Source organism: Triturus cristatus, chromosome 11 (assembly GCF_964204655.1).
Source record: "Triturus cristatus chromosome 11, aTriCri1.1, whole genome shotgun sequence".
NCBI classification, from domain to species: Eukaryota; Metazoa; Chordata; class Amphibia; order Caudata; family Salamandridae; genus Triturus; species Triturus cristatus.
Genome location: NC_140594.1, coordinates 239814835 through 239837866, shown reverse-complemented (window position 1 = coordinate 239837866; position 23032 = coordinate 239814835). Strand labels below are relative to the sequence as shown.

General features: G+C 42.0%; 1 protein-coding gene across 2 annotated transcripts in view; it reads right to left on the bottom strand.

The window, feature by feature from the left end:
• SEZ6L (seizure related 6 homolog like) overlaps positions 1-23032 on the bottom strand; it is a 1319356-nt gene that overhangs the window by 407172 nt on the left and 889152 nt on the right. For both annotated transcript variants that reach the window (XM_085633531.1, XM_085633532.1), the window contains exon 9: positions 17972-18110. In XM_085633531.1, the coding sequence (XP_085489657.1) occupies positions 17972-18110 (139 nt within the window). The remainder of the gene's footprint in view (positions 1-17971; positions 18111-23032) is intronic.

Sequence of the window (23032 nt, the reverse complement as noted above, 5' to 3'; positions counted from 1 at the left end):
TTCCCTGACTGTTCTGTTGTTTCCCGACCAATGTCAAGAGACATATCCAAATCTCCTGTTTCAATCCATCATCAGGAGGAAGGGCCACCCACCACTGAGCATCTAACAATCAGGAAACAGATCAGGAAGGGAAGAAAGGAAGGAGCGCTGGGCCCAAATGGATTCCCGCCTGCAGTGTTCAAACAAAGGCCGGAAGAATGGGCAAAAATTCTCCATCCATTATTTCTGAAAGTAAGACTACTGGGCATCATTCCAGACTCCTGGAAAGGTTCAACGATCATTCCGATCCACAAAAGTGGCAGAAAGGCTCTGCCAGCCAATTATCAATTAGTGGCATTGATCGATAATGAGGCCAAATATTTTGTGGGCACACTGCTAGATAAACTTACAACTTGGGCAGAAAACAATGAAATATTCCCACTAAATCAGACAGGCTTCCGAAAAAATTCTGGCATGATATCCAACATCCTGGCAATCTTGCTGATAATGGACACAACAAAAACGAGGAAAACACAGCTGCATGTCTGTTTTATCGACTTTAGCGCCGCATTCGATAATGTGAAGAGGTCTAAACTGTGGACCAAGTTAGCCAGATGGGGCATTTTAAATGCTCTTTTATCAATGTTAATGCTTTTACATACCAACACCTTGGTACAGGTGAAATTAGGATCAGGATCTCATCTCTCAAAAAAAGTAAAAACAACGAATGGACTCAAACAGGGCTGCGTGTTGGCTCCTATCTTATTTAACTTATTCATGGCAGACGTACCACAGGCACTTAACATCTATAACTCCCACGCGCCCAGACTGGGGGGTACTACTTTGTCCAACTTACTATACGCAGACGACGTAGTCCTGCTCAGCCATACGGCAGTTGGCTTGCAACATCTCCTTAACGGATTGCAGGAATACGCAGAAGAAAATAGCCTTTTAATTAACTTGAACAAAACCAGGATGATGACAATTAATAACAAACAAAGAAAAAGGCACCTTTGGCATCTGGGCGGCACACATATTGAATCAGAGGAGACTTATAAATATCTGGGTGTCTACTTAGACAAAGAAGGGTCATTAACCCGCCAACAAGAAGAGATCAAAAGGAAAGGGATGATCCTTGCCTCAACCATGAAAAGTTTATCAGCCAAACTATTTGGACCAACGTTGAGCCCTCTTCTAATGGTAGCACAAGCTAAAATTCTAGCTACAATCACCTATGGTAGTGAAGCTTTGCGAGGGAGAGATGCCAATCTTTTGGACAAAACACTAGTAAAAGCATATCGAACTATGTTCAGCCTCCCGAACTATACCGCCCCGGCACAACTTAGACTGGACTTTGTCCTGTTAAAGCAAACTTGGGCCAGATATGGAGCTTACATTAACTGCTGAAATAAAATCAGAACATCAACCCCTAAATCACTAAACCATCTTCTGTGGCAAGATCTCCAACAGAGGGAGAATTTGCCCACAAGAATGTATCTTCAGGACCACTGGCCCACATGTTGTTGCTGCCAGGCCTCTGGGATGTGGGCTAATAAGCTGTGTATGAAAGCCTTCTGGCCTGGCAAAGAAACGGCACTGGTGCTTGCGGTGCAGGACCACTATGTATGTACGATGATAATCCTGTGATTCTGCAATAAAAACGGTTTAAAAAAAACAAAAAAAAAAAGAATGTATCTTCAGGAGGCACTGGCAAACACAGGCTTATCGTCATTATGGAACACACAGTGCCACCACTCAACTCTGAAGAAATTAGTCTGGAAGTCGCTGAAAAAACAGTCATTGGTGGAGGATAAAGCAACATTTTCAGGTAGAGCACATGCCTGGATGACTCTGAATTCTTATAAGATCTTTGCCCCCAACAATATTTCAACTTGGGCTATCCAACAGCACAGAAATTAAAATTCTTAAAGCTACGACTTGGAGTGATACCATGCACGCAGCATCTTCCACCATGGCAAAGGGTGCAGACGTTTACAGTATGCAGTCTGTGCAAAAATGGCCGGGGCAACATTATCCATACCATTTGTTCTTGCACAGAGTTGCTTCAGGAAAGGAGGCAACTGCTAAAAAAAACCTTCAACCAAAGGGGAATTCGGACAAGGAGACAAGCAGTTCTGGCTTGCTTCGATCCAGCATCACCACAACTGAACACCAGATTAGTCAGATTTCTTGAAGCGGCCAGGGCAAAAATGCCAAACAATCACTAAAGCTTTTTTTGGGGGGGCAAAGAGTCGATTGGACAAATTATTTTAAATTCTTAGTGTGAATAACAATCGCTGCATTGACTGGGCCACTTATAGAGGCTGCTCATGGCACTTTTAATTGGTATCTTTTAACTTGTTAGTGACAGAAGCGTTTTTATAGTTTAATCATGATGACATTTACCCTTGTGAATTAATCTTTTATACATGGTTTTATTTTTTTGCACGTATTGCAATGGTTTTAAGTAACTCTGCAAAATCAAATAAACTGAAACTGAAACTGAATAATTGATCATTGCTTTACCTATGCTTTGTGGACTACAAATTGGTGTTTGATGTGGTACCCAGAAGTATCCAATGAAGCAAACTCTTGAACATGGGAATTACCATGATCTTGATAAGAGAAATTATCCTGTTATACACTAATATTAATTTTTTGCTCGAAAGCTGGATATTGCAGCATAGTATTGCAATAGATCTACACAACTGTGGACCTGAAACAGGGCTGCATTTTAGCGCCACTGCTTTTCTAATGTCTTTTTAGCAGAACTCTCAATGTCATTAGATAACGTAAATGCCCATCCGCCAAAGCTTGGTGGCTGTCCGCTATCACGCTTACTTTATGCAGATGATGTCCACATAATGAGTAAGACAAAGATCAGAATAAATATCATGTTCAATCAACTCTTTCAAACTATGGAAGATCGAAGGGCAGGTTATATGTCTATGTTTCGAAAAACCTGCCATTTACTAAAATAAGCATGGTTTCACACAACATCTATTATCAAATAATTATGTGTGACGCCTTGGGGTCCTTGTGATTGGCAGTAATTAATTATAATAATAATGCTACCATGTCAGAAATAATAGGCACTTTACGAAAATTGCATAATGATTTGGAGTGATTTGGGGGTGGAGGCATCGATCATCAACCTTTTAAGAGAGTTGTATATAGAATGTAGAGCTAGGGTTAGATATGACATCAGGGGAGAATGTTCACAATTTTTCAGCAAGAGAGGGGTAAGACAGGGCTGTGTCTTACCACCCTTTCTTTTTTCATTAAATATAAACAGCGTAGGGGCCGTGCTAGCTACCCAATGTTGAGGCCTTCTGTAGGTTGGACATCACACTGTCCCTGCCCTCCTCTATGCAGATGATGCAGTTCTATTGGCACAAACTCCACTGGGCCTACAGAGCCTTCTCACACATTTTGTTGATTATATGCAGGACTTAAGTCTTTTAGTTAACCAATCTAAAATGTTTAATATGAAATGTGGGAGCAGAACAACAGTGTGTCGAGACATAAAAATCACGGGCACACATTTTGACTTTACAACTACTTTTTCATACTTGGCATGTTATTTGACAAAGAAGGCTCATGGACCCACGCGGTTTCCACTAGGATGTTACAGTTCAAAAAGCAACTGTGCCTCTACAAAACTTTTCCAGAACACTGGGTACAAAACCCCCTGACAAAACGATAAAGATCTATAAAGCCAAATGTCTCAGCATTGCTTTGTATGGGGTGGGAGTCTGGGGACACACGAATTGCAGGGCATTGCAGATGGTGGAAAATTAATTTCCTACATACTTTCTTGCCACTCCAAAGAGTTACTCTGCATATATTTGCCATGTGTAACTGGGGGCCCGGTCCTCACAGATGTAATAATGCTGCAGCCTATTTTACTATGGCATAAACATCTGGACATCGGATTATACTGGCTTAAAATGTGCCATTATTAGGGATCACCTCAAGGCAAGCTCATTTTCATACATATCCTGGTTACACATATTCAACGTTTCTTCGGTGAACTGCGGTATCCTTATTATTATGAGAAGCCCAAATCCTTGGAAGCCATTAAAAGAAAGGATTTGGAAAAAAAATGTATGGAGCATCTTGAGAATCTTAGATTGACCACTGAAATATTAAAGCCTAGTGTTTTAGAAAATCAAGCCATCCTAACTACATATAAAATGCAACCTTATCTTAAATTCGTATTGAATGCCAGGCATAGATTCTTTCTCATTTGTTAATAATGGACATCTATCATCGTTTAATTAGTTACCCTGAAATGAATGATTGGTCTCCAAAAGGAATGAATTGTCCCTTGTGACACCCTGATGGCAAAAAAAGCTACATCGGGAGCTAATGTTCAGTGAGCAAAATTTAGAGAATCAAGTTCAACCAGATAAGGTCAAACTACTACCCCAAAGGTAAACAAAAGCAATTGGGAAGCCAAACGAGAATACCATGATGACTTCTGGAATAAGCTCCTTCACACCAGTAAGGAAATGACCCCTTAGGAGTTCTGGCATATAATCATTCGAAACAATTGGTTCAACTATCTTTGCAAACTTCAAAGTGGAAGGGACATGGAGGAAGATATTGCAGAACTAACCAAGAGCCCTTATCAGAGCACTGTCACAGACCCACACACCAAATTTCTAGGGCCATTAAGTCCTCGGCTATCTCAGTAGCACCTGGAATATTTAGAGTCTGAAGTAGAAAGAATTATAAGGAATAGTCTCACAGGAGCCGCTACCAACCCTAATGACCTCCCCCAAATGTTATTCAAAACTAATCACAATTTCTGATCAGGAAAATTAACTCCTCTTTTAATTCACGTATTAGTACCCAAATAAGTGTCAGATTCTTGGTGCGGGGCAAATATTCCTCCAATATTCAAGGGAGGAATCTCCTCTAACGCACTTAACTAAATAAAAATATCTTTACTTGATAACAAAGCCAAGTGCTTTGGGGCCTTTTACTTAAGGATCTCAAGCACTAGGACACGAAACAGAACATTGTGCATATGAATCAAACACGCTTCAGGTAAGGAGCAGACACACTTTCCAATCTAATGGCTCTATCCTTTCTAATTGAAAGACCCCTCATTAATTGATCAGTGCTTTACCTATGCTTCATGGACTACAAATTGGTGTTTGATGTAGTACCCGAAAGTATCCTTTGGGTCAAACTCTTGAACATGGGCTTATCTTAATAGGAATTATCCTGCTATACAGTAATACTTATTGTTTGCTCTTAAATTGGAGATTGTAGCATAGTATTGCAATAGATCTACACAACTATAGACCTGAAACAGGGCTGCATCTTAGCACCACTGTTGTTTAATATCTTTTTAGCAGGACTCTCAATGTCATTAAACAACATAAACTCCCCCCCGCCCCTCAAAGTCTGGTGGCCGAATGCTATCATGCTTACTTTATGCAGATGACATCCTCAGAATGAGGAGGACAAAGATCCGATTACAGCGCCTGCTGAACATGCTCTATGGTTATCCCATCACCAACAAGTTATTAGGAAATCTTTAAAAAAATAAAATGACGATAACGGGCAACAAAATAAAATATGATTTGAGACTTGTATGGCCGCCGAGTACTGAGAGAAGCTGAATACAAATACCTTGGGATCCTCATAGAGTATCAATGCTCATTCCTCCACAATAAGCAGTACATCGAAAACAGAGCCTCTTCCCTGCTCTATCCTTTTCGCGCAGGGTATAACCGCTTACGGGCCCTACATGGGTCCCTATGTTGAAAGTCATACAGGCAAAATGACTATTGCATATGGAAGAGAGGCAAAACATCTGGACAATCATTTTACGTTGATCTAGAAGAAGGGATTCTACATGCCACAACCCTTCTCTGCAGCTCAAATACGAATATAATTTGGCCTGAAAAAGCAAACAATTGCCCGTAAAGGGGCATATCTGAATTTGTTTTTCAAACTTTGCTCGACCAACAATGAAACCACCTGCTTTGGCTGTGAATTGCGTATTTAGGTGAGAAAATGTCCATACGTCTAGATGAGTCATGATCTGATCTGGAAATAGGAGGGCCACTAAACACTCTTGTCAGCTTCGGCACGTTTAAAAAATCCTCTCCAGAAATATGCGCACATTGGGGCATATTATCAAGACAGGCGATAAAATTCCAATCGTGGCCCATGTTAGATGTGAAGGACATCTAACCTGAGCTTCAATTGGAATTCCATAGAGTATATTATCAAGCCCATTATCGCCGTTTTAGCGGCAGTTTTCTGCCGCTAGAGCGGCGATAATTTTATCGCCTGTCTTGATAATATGCCCCATTGTCCTTACTAGGAGACAAATTGGAATTGTCAAAGCGTGCTGATGCATGGACAGTCGTTAACAGATTTCCGGTACTCACAAGCTAAGCCTATCTGGGTTTGCATCTCTCAAAGGTTTTAAAACAAAAACACTTGCTATACCATTTGAGAGAGCTGTCCCCTCTAAATCTAATTCCAAAATATTGTAAGACTAATGCTAGCTAGAACTGCAGACTTTGTCTCTACCTTAAGGAATCTATCGAACATGTAATGTGTGCTTGTCCTGCGTTGGCAATTGTGAGAGGAACCTGTTTAATGTATTGGGAATCCGCCTGTGTGGGCATGCAGTTGTGGCCTCAATTCAAGTTGCGATCATTTGCTTGAGTGAATGCTTTGTGAAGATTATGAATTTTGTGAGAAAAAAGCTTGGCAAAATTAGTGGTAAACTAATTAACTCAGAGTGCTGTTCTTTTAAAAAAATGAATTGTAATCATATTTTAATGATGACTTTAATGCATAGGTTTTGCTAAACTGGCACTAATACATTTTGTGTTAGTTTTGTACATTTTGCACTAAGCTCAATCCAACCATGTACTCCCCCAGTAGAATGGGAGGAAGCAGCGATAAAAGAGGAAAGGAACTGTTATAATAATAATAATAATCCACATTTGTAAAGCGCGAACAATCACCCGTAAGGGTCTCTAGGCGCTGGGGGCCGTCGGGAAGATTAAGCAAGCTATTGCCCAGAGTCACATGGTGCTGGGCTAATCTGCCTCCGGGGATCAAACCGTGATCCCCAGATTCCGGAATCAGTCGCCCTGGCCGTGGCGCCACACCTCTTCCCTGTGTTGCGCCGCGGCTAGAGCGACTGTGCATGTGCCAGTGAAAGACTACCTAGACAAAAAAGTCTTGTGTTTGTGTGTGCCTATGCGAGTGTGATTCTCTGCCAAGCCTTTCAGAGGTCTCACAGTCTGTGTGACTGTGAAGGAAAGGACATTATCACTGCCCAGTGATAGTGAGTATCTAAGGTGTGCATGGGCTGAGCCTGGTAAGACTGATGGTTCTTGCAGGGGACTAGTTGGTTGCTTGCATGCAAGGGAAGAGGCTGAGTTTGGGTGAATAGAGAATTCTCGAATGATTAGAGAGAGGGATGTATGCCTGGTTTTGGGCTTCCGCTCAGTTGCCCTGCAGAGTGGCTGGATGGTATTCCTTATGGAAGCTTTAGCTTGGGATGGACCTGCCCATGGATAGGACAGGGCCCTGAGGGAGGCAAGGCTTTGACAAGAGATCACTAGACTGGCTCAAGCCCTTGGTGGGCACATTTCTCAAGTCCTTCCTCAACCTCCACAAACCCTGCAGTCAATGACCTTGCCAGTGACCCATTTAAGTGTCTAACTTATAGCAGGTCACCACAATTGGACTGAAAAAGAGCATGAGCATGATCTAACTCATTTATTAAAAGGTCATGGATGCGTGAGACTTTGCATAGTTAGGACAATGCTTTCAATCAGGTGGTTTAGGCTTATCCAAATTCAGAAGATCATTGATTGACCCAAGAGGATTGGACCTCACAATGGCTCACAAGACTCTGATAAGGCCTTAGACACTCCATTACTCACTAGAATGTACATACTGAGTTGATGTACTTCAATCCCAATGCAAACTTAGAAACACCTTTACCTAGAATATCTTTCAGAGTATCAGAGAGCTGTTTTGGCCAGACTGCAAGTAGTCATGAATGGTAGAATGCCCTAGCATTTATATGAGTTCCTGGTCCTCCGCTGTTCCCATAATCTCTCTCTCTCTCTCTCTCCCCCTCTCTGTCTTTCTCACACACACTCACACACACACTTTCAATATATCTCTAATGGTTGAGGTAAAAGATACATTGTCCAATATTATTAATTGATCCATTCAAGACAATTTTTTATGCATCCTTATTGATTTTACACATAAAGAAAAAGGCAAAAATTATCCTAACAAAACAAAGTTGACACATAGCAAGCAGCATACCGCGGTGGTTTGTCTGGTAATGTACTTTGGTAGGACTTACAGCGGCTCTAAAAGAGTTCACCAATGAGGAAGGTAAGGATTCCAAGGACATCTGCAGAGGGCATTCAGACAGTCCATGGCCCAGGCATCAGATTCCCCAATTGAAAGTTCAACATTAAAAGTGTAGGCACCATAACGAGCAATGTTAAGTGGAACATAATCAGTGTGCACTAAAAATAAGATAAAAAAGAATACAGAGTATATAACAGATCCTGTACTTATAATCTTCAGTCAGTTAAGTATTCTGTCAGCTTGTCTTCCCTTCATGATAGGCTACTATGTACATCTTTTATTTTTGCCCATTACTCTATGTCTCCAGAACAGTATGTAACCTTGGGGCCTTCCAGTTCCAAACAAAGCATCAATATACTCTTTTGGGCAAAACGCAGTGTGTGTTGTGCAGCATCTTATGTTGGGTCTTAAATGGGGAGACAAGCATGCAATCTGCATTACTTGGACTGGGAAAATCTTGCATCTAGTATATTGGTCTAATATCTATTGTCAGTATGCAATTACTTTGTGGAATGACAAAGTCAAACGAAGAAAGATATATCCTGGAAAAACCTTGGAACAGGTGATGGTTCTGGATGGATCCTGTGTAGTACTTTGGGTGTAAAGTATGGACATTACAATGTATCGAATTCTGTTAAAATAAAAGATGACATTGCAAGAATTTTTTTGTTTTTTTTTACAAGCATCAACACATTGTCTGGGTTTTCACCAGTTATTGCCTCCCCAAAACTCAGCCTACCATTTCTCCTTAACTAGCAATGGGGATTTTGCCATGTGGCTTCTAAGTACTTTGTACAATGTAGTTATTACCTTGCCCTCGTCAGGCAGAGTTACTAGAGTAATAGACCACTAGGACCTTGTGGGAGTGGCAGCCATATATTCCTGACAGAATTATTGTATCTGCAATACTGCAAAAATTGTCTATGCTGAAGATTGAAAGCGGTTTGGACATCCCAAAGGAAAATGCTCCACTGACAAATTAGTCACTCATCACTATGCAACCACTCCAACCCAACATTGCCTTCTCTCTACTTGTGTTTTTGAAATTTGCTATCCAACACAACTGTATTCCCAAAGGATGGGATCTGGCTCATCACTATACCTAGACACAACATGATCTTTTTTGATTTTCCGCACCCCAGCAATAAGTACCACGGTTTATTTTCAAATGATACGCCCTGCCAAATCAGTTCAAGACCTTAAAGTAGAAGTCAATGCAGGTCGCGTGGTATATCATCAGCATAAAATTAGACAGCATGCTCCACAGCTTTCACTCAAATATCCCTTACGTAATCTTTTAAATTGGATTTTTAATTAGTTGTTTATAAGCTAAAAATATACTTAAAGAACAAACCAACATCACATATAACAACAGAATAACCACAATCTATTTCAGATATCCTAAATATCCGATAATGTTAAAAAACACTTCATGAAATAATACCATTGAAATGCACAGCACTGCTTTCACATATGGTCCAAAAAGAGTAAAGCGCATCAATATTAGACAAGACTCAAGACAAAGAGCAATTAAGTGCAGTAGTGGCGCATAACAAAAGGCACAGGAGCCTCTTCCTCTACTACAAAGGAAAAAGACTGTGAAGAAAAAGGTTTACCACAGAGTAATTAACATTTAAGTTACATGAACGTGAACCTTCTTTTTTTGCAGTTTTAGGGCAAAAATGTCCAAATCCAATCTTCTTCACTACTAATAACTGTTTAAAAAATTTTTTTTTATGGGAAACAAGAATCAGTTACAAAAGGATCAATGTCCAGACCAAAAAGAACAAATCAGTCATTAAATGTGCATTTTTACAGGCAAGGGACTTTCCGAGCTAGGCACGATCTTTTGTCCTTTCTTAATGTCATTATTCGCATCACATATTGTGCCAAACATTAGTAGAATCTGACTAGACCTGTGTGTAGTGTATATAACTCTTGTGATGTAAGGCTTCCTATGTCTGTGAAAGGTATGTACCCGGCTAAGACTGGCCATGTCAGTCCCTTTTTGCTGAGGGGGCCTCTAATATCTTTTCTTGCATGTGTTGGGCACCTTGGAACCAATGTTGCTGTTCCTGGAAAGTTTGTGGATTTTTGAATGCCTCATTAGTTGTGAAGTTGTTGGGAACTGTAGCTATGGTGTAATTGTGAAAATGACTTGATTTCACATTTACTGCTGGAAATGTTACCCATGAATAGAATACCTCTTTTCTGTACACTTTGTGGGCCTCTACCATGAAGGTAACGTCCTTACCCGTTAGGGTGAGCCCATGTTGTTTCAGCATTTGTGTGACTACTGTGTGCACTTTACTGGTATGTTAACTGATGCTGCATTAGCCATTTGAATATTTGGGATTCAGAGAGATTAGCTTTTGAGGGATGATCCTTTTAATGGTTCAAGCTTGGACAACCTACAACCAGAAACAGGGGTTCCCTACTTTGCAGAAGAGGATAGTTCCCTAACACCATGGACGTCTTCGGTTAAAATGGAGAATAGGGCTTTGGGCACACAAAAGAAAAAACTACTCATTGAATAAGTACCCAAGCTAGAACATTGGTAGCGTCATGTCATACGGTTAATACTATTTCAGTAAGACTCTGCGTTTGGACAACATAAACTTCAAAATTAGTCTTAGCAAGTCTTAGCTAGCTCACAGTGCACTATCTGGACCTCTAAGCTTACTTGGTAACAGCTGGCATGTGCAACCTCAGAACATGACAATCCTGACTTCCCAAGGAAATTGCAGAAACAGATCTGACACTTTTGTTAGTAACTCAGGCATGCCCAAAGCAAAACACTAGAAATACTCAAATTGGCATTTCAAACATGTATTAAAGCAATAGGATTCTTGTGCAGAATATGTATTCTGCAATGACTTATAGAAAGAAACAAAACAGAGTAATCAGAATTACGAGAATCGTAAAGAATACAAGCAGTTCACCTATTGTGCTGTTACATTGATTATATGAATGCATATCATTTTACCTATACTCCTACCTAGCGTTTCCTATCGTAATATGCATAGAAGAATACATTTCAGTGGCCTAACTCCCCATTTACGTGAGGGTATGCATCATCTGGAGAAGTGTGGCTCAGGGGTTAGAGGCGGCAGACCCGGAAGCTGAGATCGGTCCTGGACCAGGGTTCAATTCCCCACCTCTGCAGGTCTTGGGCTAAAAATTCCACGGACTCAATAATTCTCGCCCCGGTGCCTCCTCGACTCACGGGTTCACACTCTGCGACTCTGGGCAATAGCTTGCTTAATCTCCACAACGGCCCCTCGCGGTGGGATGCCTGACTTTCACCTTGTGGAAACCCTGCTATCTCACAGGGGAATACCAGGACGGGTTCCCTAAGCAAGCGCCGGGAAACCCACAGCGGGTAGCTGTGCGCTATATAAGCTCAACTACATTTACATCTGGGATCCCGTCTTGCTGTAGAGCAGGCCACGTCCTTCTCAGAGAGGTAACATGATTGAGTGGACTGAACTCCCAACATGGGGTGATCTCGACCATAGCAGCGAAATACTCATCTGCCTAACCAAAGGAATGCTGGAGTTTACATAATAAACTTTACCCATGCTTTCTATGCCAGAGCTCTGGTCTGGCTGTCATTGTGGATTCTGCCCTTGCAGAGCTGTCGCTGAACGGACAACAACAAACAACAACATTTGGCGCAGTGAACTTAGTCCTTGTACAGAATGTTCAAGGGCCTGATAATATGCCTATGAAGAAATTTAAGTGTGAGCAAACCCATTTCTGAGAACATTATCCCATACGAGTGCGCAAGCAAATGTGAGTTAAAAGTGATCATTTAAAAAGATGTCAACTTTAAATGTGAATATGTAAAATGGTGGTAATATATACCCAGGGCCTATGTAACCTCACGGCATTGGAATGGTCCAATTGATAAAACATATGTACAACATATCTTCATTAGCAAGTAGATTCTATGCATCAAGGTGACATTCTAACTGGATAGCCTCAAAAATGGTATTTGATGACATTGCAACAAGTTTTTTAATACACAAACCTTCAAGAAGACCCCAATTGCACCTTTGATCCAGTTCAAACAGTCCTGATCCATAAAGGGTTTGGGGTGTTAATTTACCACAGACTGCTCTCAAGAGCTCCAATAGCTATCATCAGAGGATACTTTCATGTTTAGTACCCCTTACCAGAAAGGAAAGTAAGCAGTTTACACACTACTGGTGCTACTACAAGGTAAAAAGTATAGGGGTTCAATGGGCAACCCTATCTGGCAAGTCTGTCAAATGTATGGAGTCATATATCATGGTGTTGGGCTTTATGCATTCTGTTGGAAATGTTCATAATAGTCTAATCCATGCAATGCATCTCAGACCAAAGATTATTGCTTTGCAGAACTTTGAAAATACTTTCAGCATACCATGCCAAAGACTTTTCTGTGTTCAGAGAGGCCAACACAATCTCCTCCCCACCATCTGCCATGACACCCATTGGATATGCCAGGCCACAAATTCAGAATTATCCTCCTCCGTGTCATAAAACCACATTAACTACAGTATAACAGATCAATCACTATTGCGAGTAACAGATACATCAGCACATTTTCAAAGGCTTTCATTGAACATTGAAAGTGGCCAAAATGCATTTAAAGTCCAGGGCATCTTTGCCGAGTTTAGCGAAAATTATAATAGTAGCTTTCCACACAGAGGTTAGCATCAAAGTGACAGACTTGGACTCTTTCAGTCTTCAAGTAGCTTATCTGCCAAGATACAATTATTGGCAGTATACCATTTAAATGAGCTATAATCAATTCCTCCCTGCCTATGACTATATCAAGGGTTTCTTGCTGTTCATACAATAGTCAAAGCACTTCAGTTTTTATTGGACCCAATGCTGCATCCAGGCTGGCGCGAGTTACGTGATTTTGCTATATGTTGATACCCTTTAGGCATCTATCCATAGATAACTCATTGTTACCTTCCTTTGTATCCTCATTCCAATTGATCTCTGATATGTGTCTTAAGGTGGGTGGGACGAGGGATTTCCTTCGTAGCAACCAGACCAGTAATTTCTTGTGAATTTGTGTCACTCCCTATGGAGCAGTTGCCTTTTCGTGTTATGATGGAGTTTCTCCAGTGTATCCATTAACAGCACACGTTTCTGTTTTTTCAATTAGGTTGGTCTTTGATGGTTTGGACACTAGGCTCATCTCTCTCAAATGACTGTACTTTTTTCTCACTGTCTGAGATGTCTATTTCCAGTACCTTATGTTTACCTCACCTTACCAAGTGCGTAATTCCTGATGACAGGACTCATGGCCTCCTGTTCAGACTCTCTTCTAGAACCTACATTCTCATTCACTTTACATATTAATGTACCAGCATCTTCCTCAGTTTTTGCTAATGTCTGCCAATTTATTGTACTTTCCAGATGTTCAAGAATCCCTTGTTATTTTAACTGTTCTTCTCCTCCACTTAGGGTTTCTGGTCAGATGGTATTTGTATATCATTCAATTCAAAATACAATTAAAATCCTCATGCCACAACATTAATTCACATAGGGAGGAAAATGAATATATTCTCTATTTCTATCTGCCTTCACACCCTTTCTCCATTTCGAATTAAGAGGTGGTATCAAGTCCTACAATCTCACATCTAATATTTCTGTAGACAGTAAGCCGTGCAGCCTTGAGGGAGATATAAAGTGCTATACAAATGATACAATGTGACAAATATAATACAGTACAGTACTACACCTCAAAAACTATTAAACTCTGCCTTGTCTCATGATTTGAAAAACCAGAGGGGGGGACTGTGGGACTCCATGGTGTGGCATCCATTTGAGGGTGTGTTGGACATGGCACTTCTAAGGGGGATCTCCCTGAAACCTTTTGCTTTTTGTCCTCCTGTTTTTTGCTAACTTCCTTTTTGTGAACTTAGGACTCTAGGCTCTTTCCCACTGTACTGCAGAGGGAAAGTGCACACACCCTGACTACACATGCCAGGATAGGGTGTGTACTTGATTGGTTTAGGGTCATACCCGTGAGTGTCCTGTAAAAAGGTACACCACATACCCAGGGGGGTACTGCACTGGCTAGTAGTGGGACGCAACACTGATTTTGCCAGCCACCAGAATAGCCTGTCAAACATGTCTCATGCTCAGGTTGGCCTTTCTCATTTAGTAGCCAACCCTGAGGAAGACTTCCACTTACACCAGAGAGGCCCTAGTGTAAACCCTATGTGGGTTTTCTCTACACAGGGGGTCAGCTCCCCCATGGGACACCTCCTAGGTGTGGCTGATTCTCTGGTTGTGGCCTTAGGATCTGGGGTACTTTCCCACTTTAAATGCAGTGTGAAAGTGTGGGCACCCTTCCTACACACGTTAGAAAGTGGTGCTTACCTGCAGGTTCCTAAACGTAGGTCAGGTCTGCCGTTGCAGGCCTTTGTGTACGCACTCCCACCTATGGTGGTTGTAAACCGGTGCCCAGCCTGCCACTGCTGGCAAGTGTTCGCACTTGCACCTATGAGGTTTACAACCTCTGACTGCCTGCGCACTTTACCACTGTTTCAAAACATAGGTCAACCTGCCATGCAGGCCTGTGTGTGTGCACTAGGACCTATAGTGTTTTAAACCAGCTTCAAGCCGGCCATCATTGCGGACCAGTGTGCACACTTGCACCTAGGATGTTTTCAAACATGTGGTCAGCCTGTATTTGGAGGCTGGGGTGCACACTTGCACATATGGTGTTCCTAAATATCTTTCCAGACTGGAATTGCAAGTCTGTATGTGCGCAATTGGCCTTTTTAAATCAGTAGCCATCCTGAGAGGACCTTTCACTACCACTGAAGCACCCCAAGGGTAACTTAAGGGTTAGGGAGTAGTAGATGAAATGCAGGCCAGGTACACATGTGTGTAATGAGGAATTCCCATGTGTGTTTCCACTAGCTCTGAGTTTTGCTCTTCCCATAGGCTAACATGGGGGAATGGTTGAAATTACTTCAGGCTGCAGTAGTGGATTGCAGTGGAGTAGCCTCATAATGTTTTCTATCATTGGATCCGCCGTGGCAAACCCTTTCCAGTTATATAGGTGGTTTTGTCATGATTAGTATAGAAATACCACTACTAGAAAGTGGGCATTTCTCTGCTCTAAAACTGTTTGTGTGCCTTTGTGCTTGGCTCCAGTCCACACTGGAGGTTGAGGAAGCACTTTTGGGCATTCCCAGTGACAGCTATAAAACACTGGGAATGCAACTGGAATGATTGACCTCTGCCATTAGCGGGCTTAGCTGGATAGATTGGAGGAAGAAGTTTTGGCACTTGGCCTCTGGAGCCCGATCATGGCCTCACTGAAGATTAGGATCTGCATTCCACAGACTCATGGCAGACCGGACTGAAATTTAGTGGCGACATCTGTGGTTCGAAGGAAGACCCCTTGAACCACGCCCGATTTTAAAGGCACACTACAGTGTAACTACTGGTGCTATACTTTAGCAGAGCAGAGATACACTTGTGGGGACCTGGGACTTGAGAGCCTTGAACTGCGTGGTGCACGCTGCCAGAGGAATCTGTTGTGCACAAGGAGAATTACTGCCATTGAAAGGGACTGGGTGCCCTTCCTGAATAGTGCTGGCCTGGGCTGACTACCTGCTGCTGTGTGGCACCCCGAAGTGTGCTCTCCAAGGGCTGGCTGGCTTTCCCTATGTTCTTTTGGAGGTCTCAGGAACATCAAAGATCTCCTAGGAGGGACACCCACATTGTCTACTGTATCTCAACTGGTAGTGCAGCATGAGCATTGGGTTAAGAATTGTACCTGGAGACCGGATTGCCTTGTGCAGAGCCCCAGAAATAATGCCGGTGTCCAAGGCGTGTAGCTACTGCATCGTGGGGACCTCCGCACCCTCAAACATCTTGTTGGTGGTGAGCGGATCCACCATTTGGGGGATCCAGCATGACCTGCTTCGTCGATCGTGCCACATCTCTCTCATGCAACAGGCCAATTGCATGCTCATTCCTGGCGGTCTCCATTCACAGGTTGTGACCCTCAGAGAAGGGGGCGTAACCGTAGTAGTGTCTTATTCTAACTCATGGGGCATTGCTGAGCTTTCACCTGTGTGTGTGACCGTAATTGTCTGGTCCAACCCATATCAACCTGCACCGGACATTGTGCCTCATTTCCAGGGATGTATGGACTTTGCAACTCCTTGTTGTGCGTGAACTGAACAGTCTGGTGCGACCTGTATCAACGCACACCAGATATTGTGTCCAAATTGCCTGGGTGGGACTCTGATCGACGTGTATCTGACTGGTCGACACCATTCATTGATTGTTTCCTTTTTGGCCCTCAGCACATCAGACACACTCTCCTCTCCTCACCCGGCTCCTCCTCGATGACGTCGGGTTGCCAGGTATTATTGCCAGCTCGGGCCTGGGTGGTGGGAATAATTGAGTGAGCTGGAGGAACGCTTCTGAGAAAGACAGGAAGCAGGTCAAGAGACTGCGTGACTCCTCTGTGCTTCGCTGAGCTGGGCTGGTACTGGAAGGCCCTCGTGGAACCCTTTGATGCGACCAACTGTTGCCCTCAGCCCGATTCTGCTCTGCATCCTGTTCGTGAACTTCCCCAGTGTTGGCCGATCCACATTTAATGGCTGCCTCCTAATTAGTCCTGGTACCTACCCCCACCTGCTTCCCTGGCTACGTGTTACTTTGGCAGCGTCCAACCTAGTGTCTAAGGGGGAGGGTGGGTTATCTCCAATTTGTGGGTGTAGGATAGTCAGGGTGAGTTGTTGGGTAGAGGGGGGATCGGGGCTATGGGGTCTTCTGTGTGTTATCAATTGAACTGCTGGGTATCAGTGCACCACGTTAGGGTACTGAGTGAGTATGTGTCTATAAGGAGCAGTAGATCTAGAACTTAAGGGCCCATTTTAATTAGGGCTCTATTATGCTCTGCCTTACTGCATGTTTGGGAGTGACTTTGAGTAGATGTTCACCATCCTAGCCAAGAAAGTGTTTAACATGTTGCATGAGCAAGCCTCAGACATTCCTTCTTGCTTTACTACCTATCAATGTATGGCACTATTCTGTATACCCTTTGTGAACATGAGTGGGTGCAGAAGTATTAAACAAAACTCAGGGCACCCCTCACTTCTACAGAAAGGAAATATTACTGGCATAACTTTATTTGAGTAAACATCTATTGAAAGCATTGTTGAAAATCTGGTTTTCTATCTAAACTATTAAAATATAACCATGACATCTCACTTTCTTTATTAAAGTCTTAGATTGCAATTCTTTTTTGACTTTCCTGTTGCGATTATATGCCAAATGTAGAAATAGTTGGCCCCATTTAAGTAAACGGAGCTGGAGAAGGCTGATTCCCATATGCCTATGTTTAAAGTAGATGTTGGGTTGTTCAACTATAACCGGTCAATCTCAGGAGAACTCATGGAGATGTGAGAAAGTCGTATATTTCTAGATGTACACCCCCTTGGAAAACTTTACTCATACACATTTTCCAATTTGACCTTAGAATCAAGTTCGGAGAGTGAGCACACAGCACACAAGACACTTAAAATAACAGGTATTCTAGCTCAAGATATTATTGTATATTCAGATGAAAGGAAATACTCACAGCTGAATGTCGAGGAAAATCCTTTTTTCATCCCCAACATGTATTCTCCACATACAATCTTCCCCCTCGTTGTATGGCTCAGGCCAGTTGGGAGACAAAATTACCCCTGCAGGCGCAGAGAGTTCTCCACCACACATTGCTGGAAAATTGACCAGGAGAAGAATGTTGATACAATATTACCATAACATTTCAAAAACAACATATTTGCCCTTATTCCATTTCAATTCAAATGTTTCATTTAGTACATGAAGAGATGGGTGGGAAATGCAAGTAAATGAGAAATTCTTCATTTTTGCAATCATCAATATATATGGAATAACCTGATGGGGGAATTAGATCCCAACAATACAGAGAGCATTTATTAAACCTCAAATAAGCATGACATGGAAATTAACTACAAGATTCAAATTCGTTCCAGCTGCAATTAGCTCCCTAAAGGACATCTTTCATCTAAGGAGTATGGAAAATGTTTGGGTGACCGAGGTAGGCTAGTCTGAGTCCAATAATTATATCTGTATTTGAGAAAAGATACTCAGCTTAAACATTAAGTACTCTGTCATTGATCAGAAGGTCTGGAGGCTAAAGCAAATGAGAGTTGTCCACTGGATTCAAGACTGAAATGGTACAACAAATTCAGAAAGCTGGCTGCATTTGTAGATCCCACCAATAAAATTATTTTTGTAAATCAAAAAGACAGGTATGTTATGAAATTGGTGTTGTTGAAGAACTGTGGGGGAGTTGTACCCCAATAACTTAGCCAATGTCAATACAATTCTCCTTCCCTTTATCTACATTACTTCAGCATGCAAAGACTCTGCCTCTATCATCACTCCACCTCCAATACTATATATTAATCAAAATGATTTATTTTGGGTACAATTACCCCAAAAACATTCAACACAAATATACTATTCAGTAGGTGCAAAATAAAAATAAAATATTACAATTGAAGGAAAATACAATTGACATAATTAACTATCATATAAAAAAAATCATTGATCATCAGGCAAGTTAATTATAAAGCGCTGAGTGGTAGCAAACTCTCTCATTAACACCAATATTGCTCAAACCTCACAGTACATGCAACTCATGCCTCACTATCTTGAGGTCAACAGAGAAAATATCTCATGGGGCAAGCAACATGAACCGCCATTAGGCCTAACAGGCCAAAACAAAATACAATACAGCAGTGGCAGCTGTTGCGGCATTTAAGTGGTGAGCAGCACTAAGGAGGGCAGCGTGGGGGAGGGCAGCACTTGGGAAAAGAATAAAAAAGATAATGCTTTCCTGCATTCTGCAGCTTCGCTGCTCTTCTGGCCTCTGTTCCTCGACTCCTGGCATGCCACAGGGTCCCCGACGCCAATCCAGACATTGCTTCCATGCTGGTAATACCCAGCATGAGAGCAGTGCCACGATTGGGGTGAACGCCATAGTTAGGCACTCACTAAAGGACTACGACCCTCTGCTTGTTCTCCTCCAGGCTGTAAACCACAGCTTGGGTAGAGAGATCTAAGTGTGCATGATGGTTTTACCGTCCTTAGATGGCCGGTCAAACTGTCATGTGCACTTAAAGCAGTGTCACCACTCCTCCTTCTTCCTCCGGCTGTATTGACATGTCCAAATGGACGGCCCAGCCCTTGGCTCAGCTGCAGGAAGTAAGCGAGGAAAAATAGAATGATAATAACCTTTGGTATTATCATTCTATTTTTCTTTTTCACTGCTCAAAAGCAGTGGGGCGCTGCTCCTCCGCCTTAGCGGGGGAGCCGCAGGTGCAGTATGAACGCCGAGAGGCCCAACCACATACTTAAGTCAAGTTTATTTTAGATATATATTGAAAAGAAGCTGACAATAAAGGGAAGTGGAAATGTATTCATTTAATTTTTTCCTCCAAAATAGTAAAACTAGTCTGTTTGCAAGCTCTATTGATGTAGAGGAAGAGAGTCCAAAGGTCACCCAGAGAAGGGAAGCAGCATTTGTGGAAAGCAGATGAGTATACTTCAACAGAAACGGGAGTTTATTACTGAAGGTGTGTAATGAGAGGGTGCCTAACCGTTGACCCCCTCAAATCGCTGTACATAAGAGCCACAATTACGTAACTAAAGAAAATGAAATCAGGCAGAGACCCAGAGTATTCTGAGGATTAGAGAACTCCACCACCCCCTGCAAAAACCCAGAATACATAAAGCAATGGAGGAAGCAATTTTTAGGTATAATTTTCAAATGCTTGAAGCAAAGACAAGGTTTAGAGCAGCCTTAGTCCCTCACTATTAATGGCCAGATGGAGGAGAGTTATTTATCAGCAGGATTAAAAAATTATGCCCCAGGTATCGGTATTTATTGGGTCTGATAGATAATTCCTTTCAATACCTTTCACCAACAAATGGGGAATCATATGCACTTTATTAGTGCTTTCTGCATTGAAATCTGCATGGACAAGTATTTTCCAGGATCTCGCCAGGTAAATTTCGTCATATTTGACCTGCCAAAGTTCCATTGAGGAAAACTGAGGGGATGCGATATTTACCACTAAACTGGTGATTACAACGATGGCCTAATTGTAATTAGTGTTGAAAATCCAGTTAGTAGAATGCCAAGTTAAAGGAGAAAACTTTAAAATGCATAAAGAGGAGTTTTGAAGTTCTAGAAAGGAGAATCTTGGCAGATTTCCATGCTGAACAGACGCAGACAATTTGCTGTGTAACGGGTGCACGTATAATCAAAATATTTTAATGTGTGTAATTGTAACGTCTAAGCTGGAAAATATGAGTAATTAAGTTACAGACGTACCTTCCTACACTGTTTGTCTACATGAAAGAATGAGCAAAATATGCTGTTTTCTGCAAGGAAATGCATGAAAGATTTCATATAGTTCACTACAATTTAAGACAGATAAATGTCGGTGGCTTGGTGCCAGCCGAAGATGGCCGCTGCCTAAGAGAGATCCGTGGTGGCTTGGGAGAAGTGCGGACCCTCCGGCAGACCTTCCCTTCCTTGCTGCTCCTTGTGGACCGGAGCTATCATGCGACGCATTCCACCACCGTTTGAGACCCTTAGACGGCTTTGGTGAGCATTTTTAAGGGTAAACGTGATCGACGCGTTTTTTCTTCATCTCGAGGCCACCATTTTGTGCTTGTGCTTCACGAGCCCGTCGCCTCAGTGCCTTTTTGACGAGGAGTGTTTTCAGAGGCATGCGTCTGCCATGTAAGCCTGCATTTTCCTTCTCCAATGTATGATTTTTAATGCTGGGGTTATTCCTAACACTTTCACTTGACCCCTGATTTGGAAAATGAGGTTTTGCAGCCTGTTTCTAGTGGCACCCTATGACAGGAAAGTGATGTTTGCTGGAGCTTTTCTTCACAGGACTGCCTCCTCTTAATATTTTCTACACTTAGCCAGTGGGTTACCTGTTTTTCTCAACCCCTTTTACTCCTCAAATATATGAACATTGTGGTTTCTTTGAGGAAACATTACTTGTGACAGACAGTGCTACATTATAATTGAAAGTGTATGGGGAGAACGAAATCTGGACAGAGTGTAGCTGGTCCTCCTATCCCTTTTTCCACTCTGGCGGACCACAATCCCTAATCTATTCTCTCAACAAATATGGACAAAATTGAAAATCCAACATCATCGCCTCATATGGACGATCTGGCATTATCTGCTAATCCCTGACTCTCCTCAACTACTCTTACTCCAAAATTACCTACCACTACTAGTAAACGAGTTAAAATGAATCTTCCATCGTCTACCACATCTCCTACACCAGACAATATGGAGGTGTTGGTTGAAGAAATACGAGCTCTTCGTCCATATATGGAAGAGACAAACAGACGTCTTCAATCCTTGGATGACAAATGGCCTACCATGGACAATAGGATCATTCTGATGGAGCGATTAATAGATTTTGTCCAAAATGTAGTCCACCAAGTGCCCGCAGTACAATCTGATGTCCTCTCTCTCCAGAAACAGGTGGAACATTTGGAAGATCGCAGAGGTCGCAATAACCTGCGCATCTATGGCCTGGCAGAAGGTTTGGAGGGTTCAGATCCCATCTCTTTCTTTAAAACATTTCTTCCACAAATCCTTGGTCTCCCTTTGTCTCCTGCTTTGAACACCCAACGAGCTCACCGTTTGGGTCGGAATCCAACTACAGCATCCTCTTCATCCAAGCCCAGAGGAGTCATTTTCTATTTTTTTGAATATACTGACTTATTAAGGTATTACAAACTGCTAAATCTAAAGATCGTATTACCTGGCAGAATTCCACCCTATTCTTTGCTCAAGACTATGCCAAGACAACAGCAGAACGTCAGATGAAATTTCTTGCTATGCGACCAGCTCTCTGTACTCTCAATGATCGTTATGGACTTTTGCACCCCTGCCTCTTCAAAGTTACATACCAATATAAAACGATGACTTATGAAGATCCTGCTCTGCTCCAGAGATTCTTGGACCAATTCCGTGAACATGATATGGACACACCTTGTTTTGTCCCTGCTTAATTGTTGTCCTCTTATGTCTCTTTGTGATTTTTTATATCTAAACATTTTGATATTTCATCTCTCAGACTATTTCATGTTGTGTTAATGTACCACACTACGTATTTCTCATTTGTTCATATTCTCTATCTTTTTTATCCGCTAGGTGCAGTCATTTTTCGTATATGATCTATGTCCTCTCTGGTCTGTTCTGGATGATATCCTCCTTCCCTGATCTGCCCTGAGTTGCCCGGTCAGCTGTGCCATTTTACTTAAGTGGCTTCACCACCCTCATCCTTTTATGTTTTGTAGTAAGTCAGTATGTTTTTGAATCTTCTACCTTGCTTTCTTTATTCAATGTATTTACCTTTCTTTCTTCGTTGTATTTTCTTCATCCTTCTTCTCTTACTTCTGAACCTCCTTATTTCCCAATGATGCCTTTTTCTTCGCTTTCCTCTCTCTTTCCCTCTTTCTATTTCTCTCCTTTCTTTTCTTTTCTTTTCTTTTCTCTTCTTTCTTTCTTCCTTTTTCTGTTATTCTCCTTTTCTTCTTCGGTTCTATACTCCTCTTCATAACTACATTC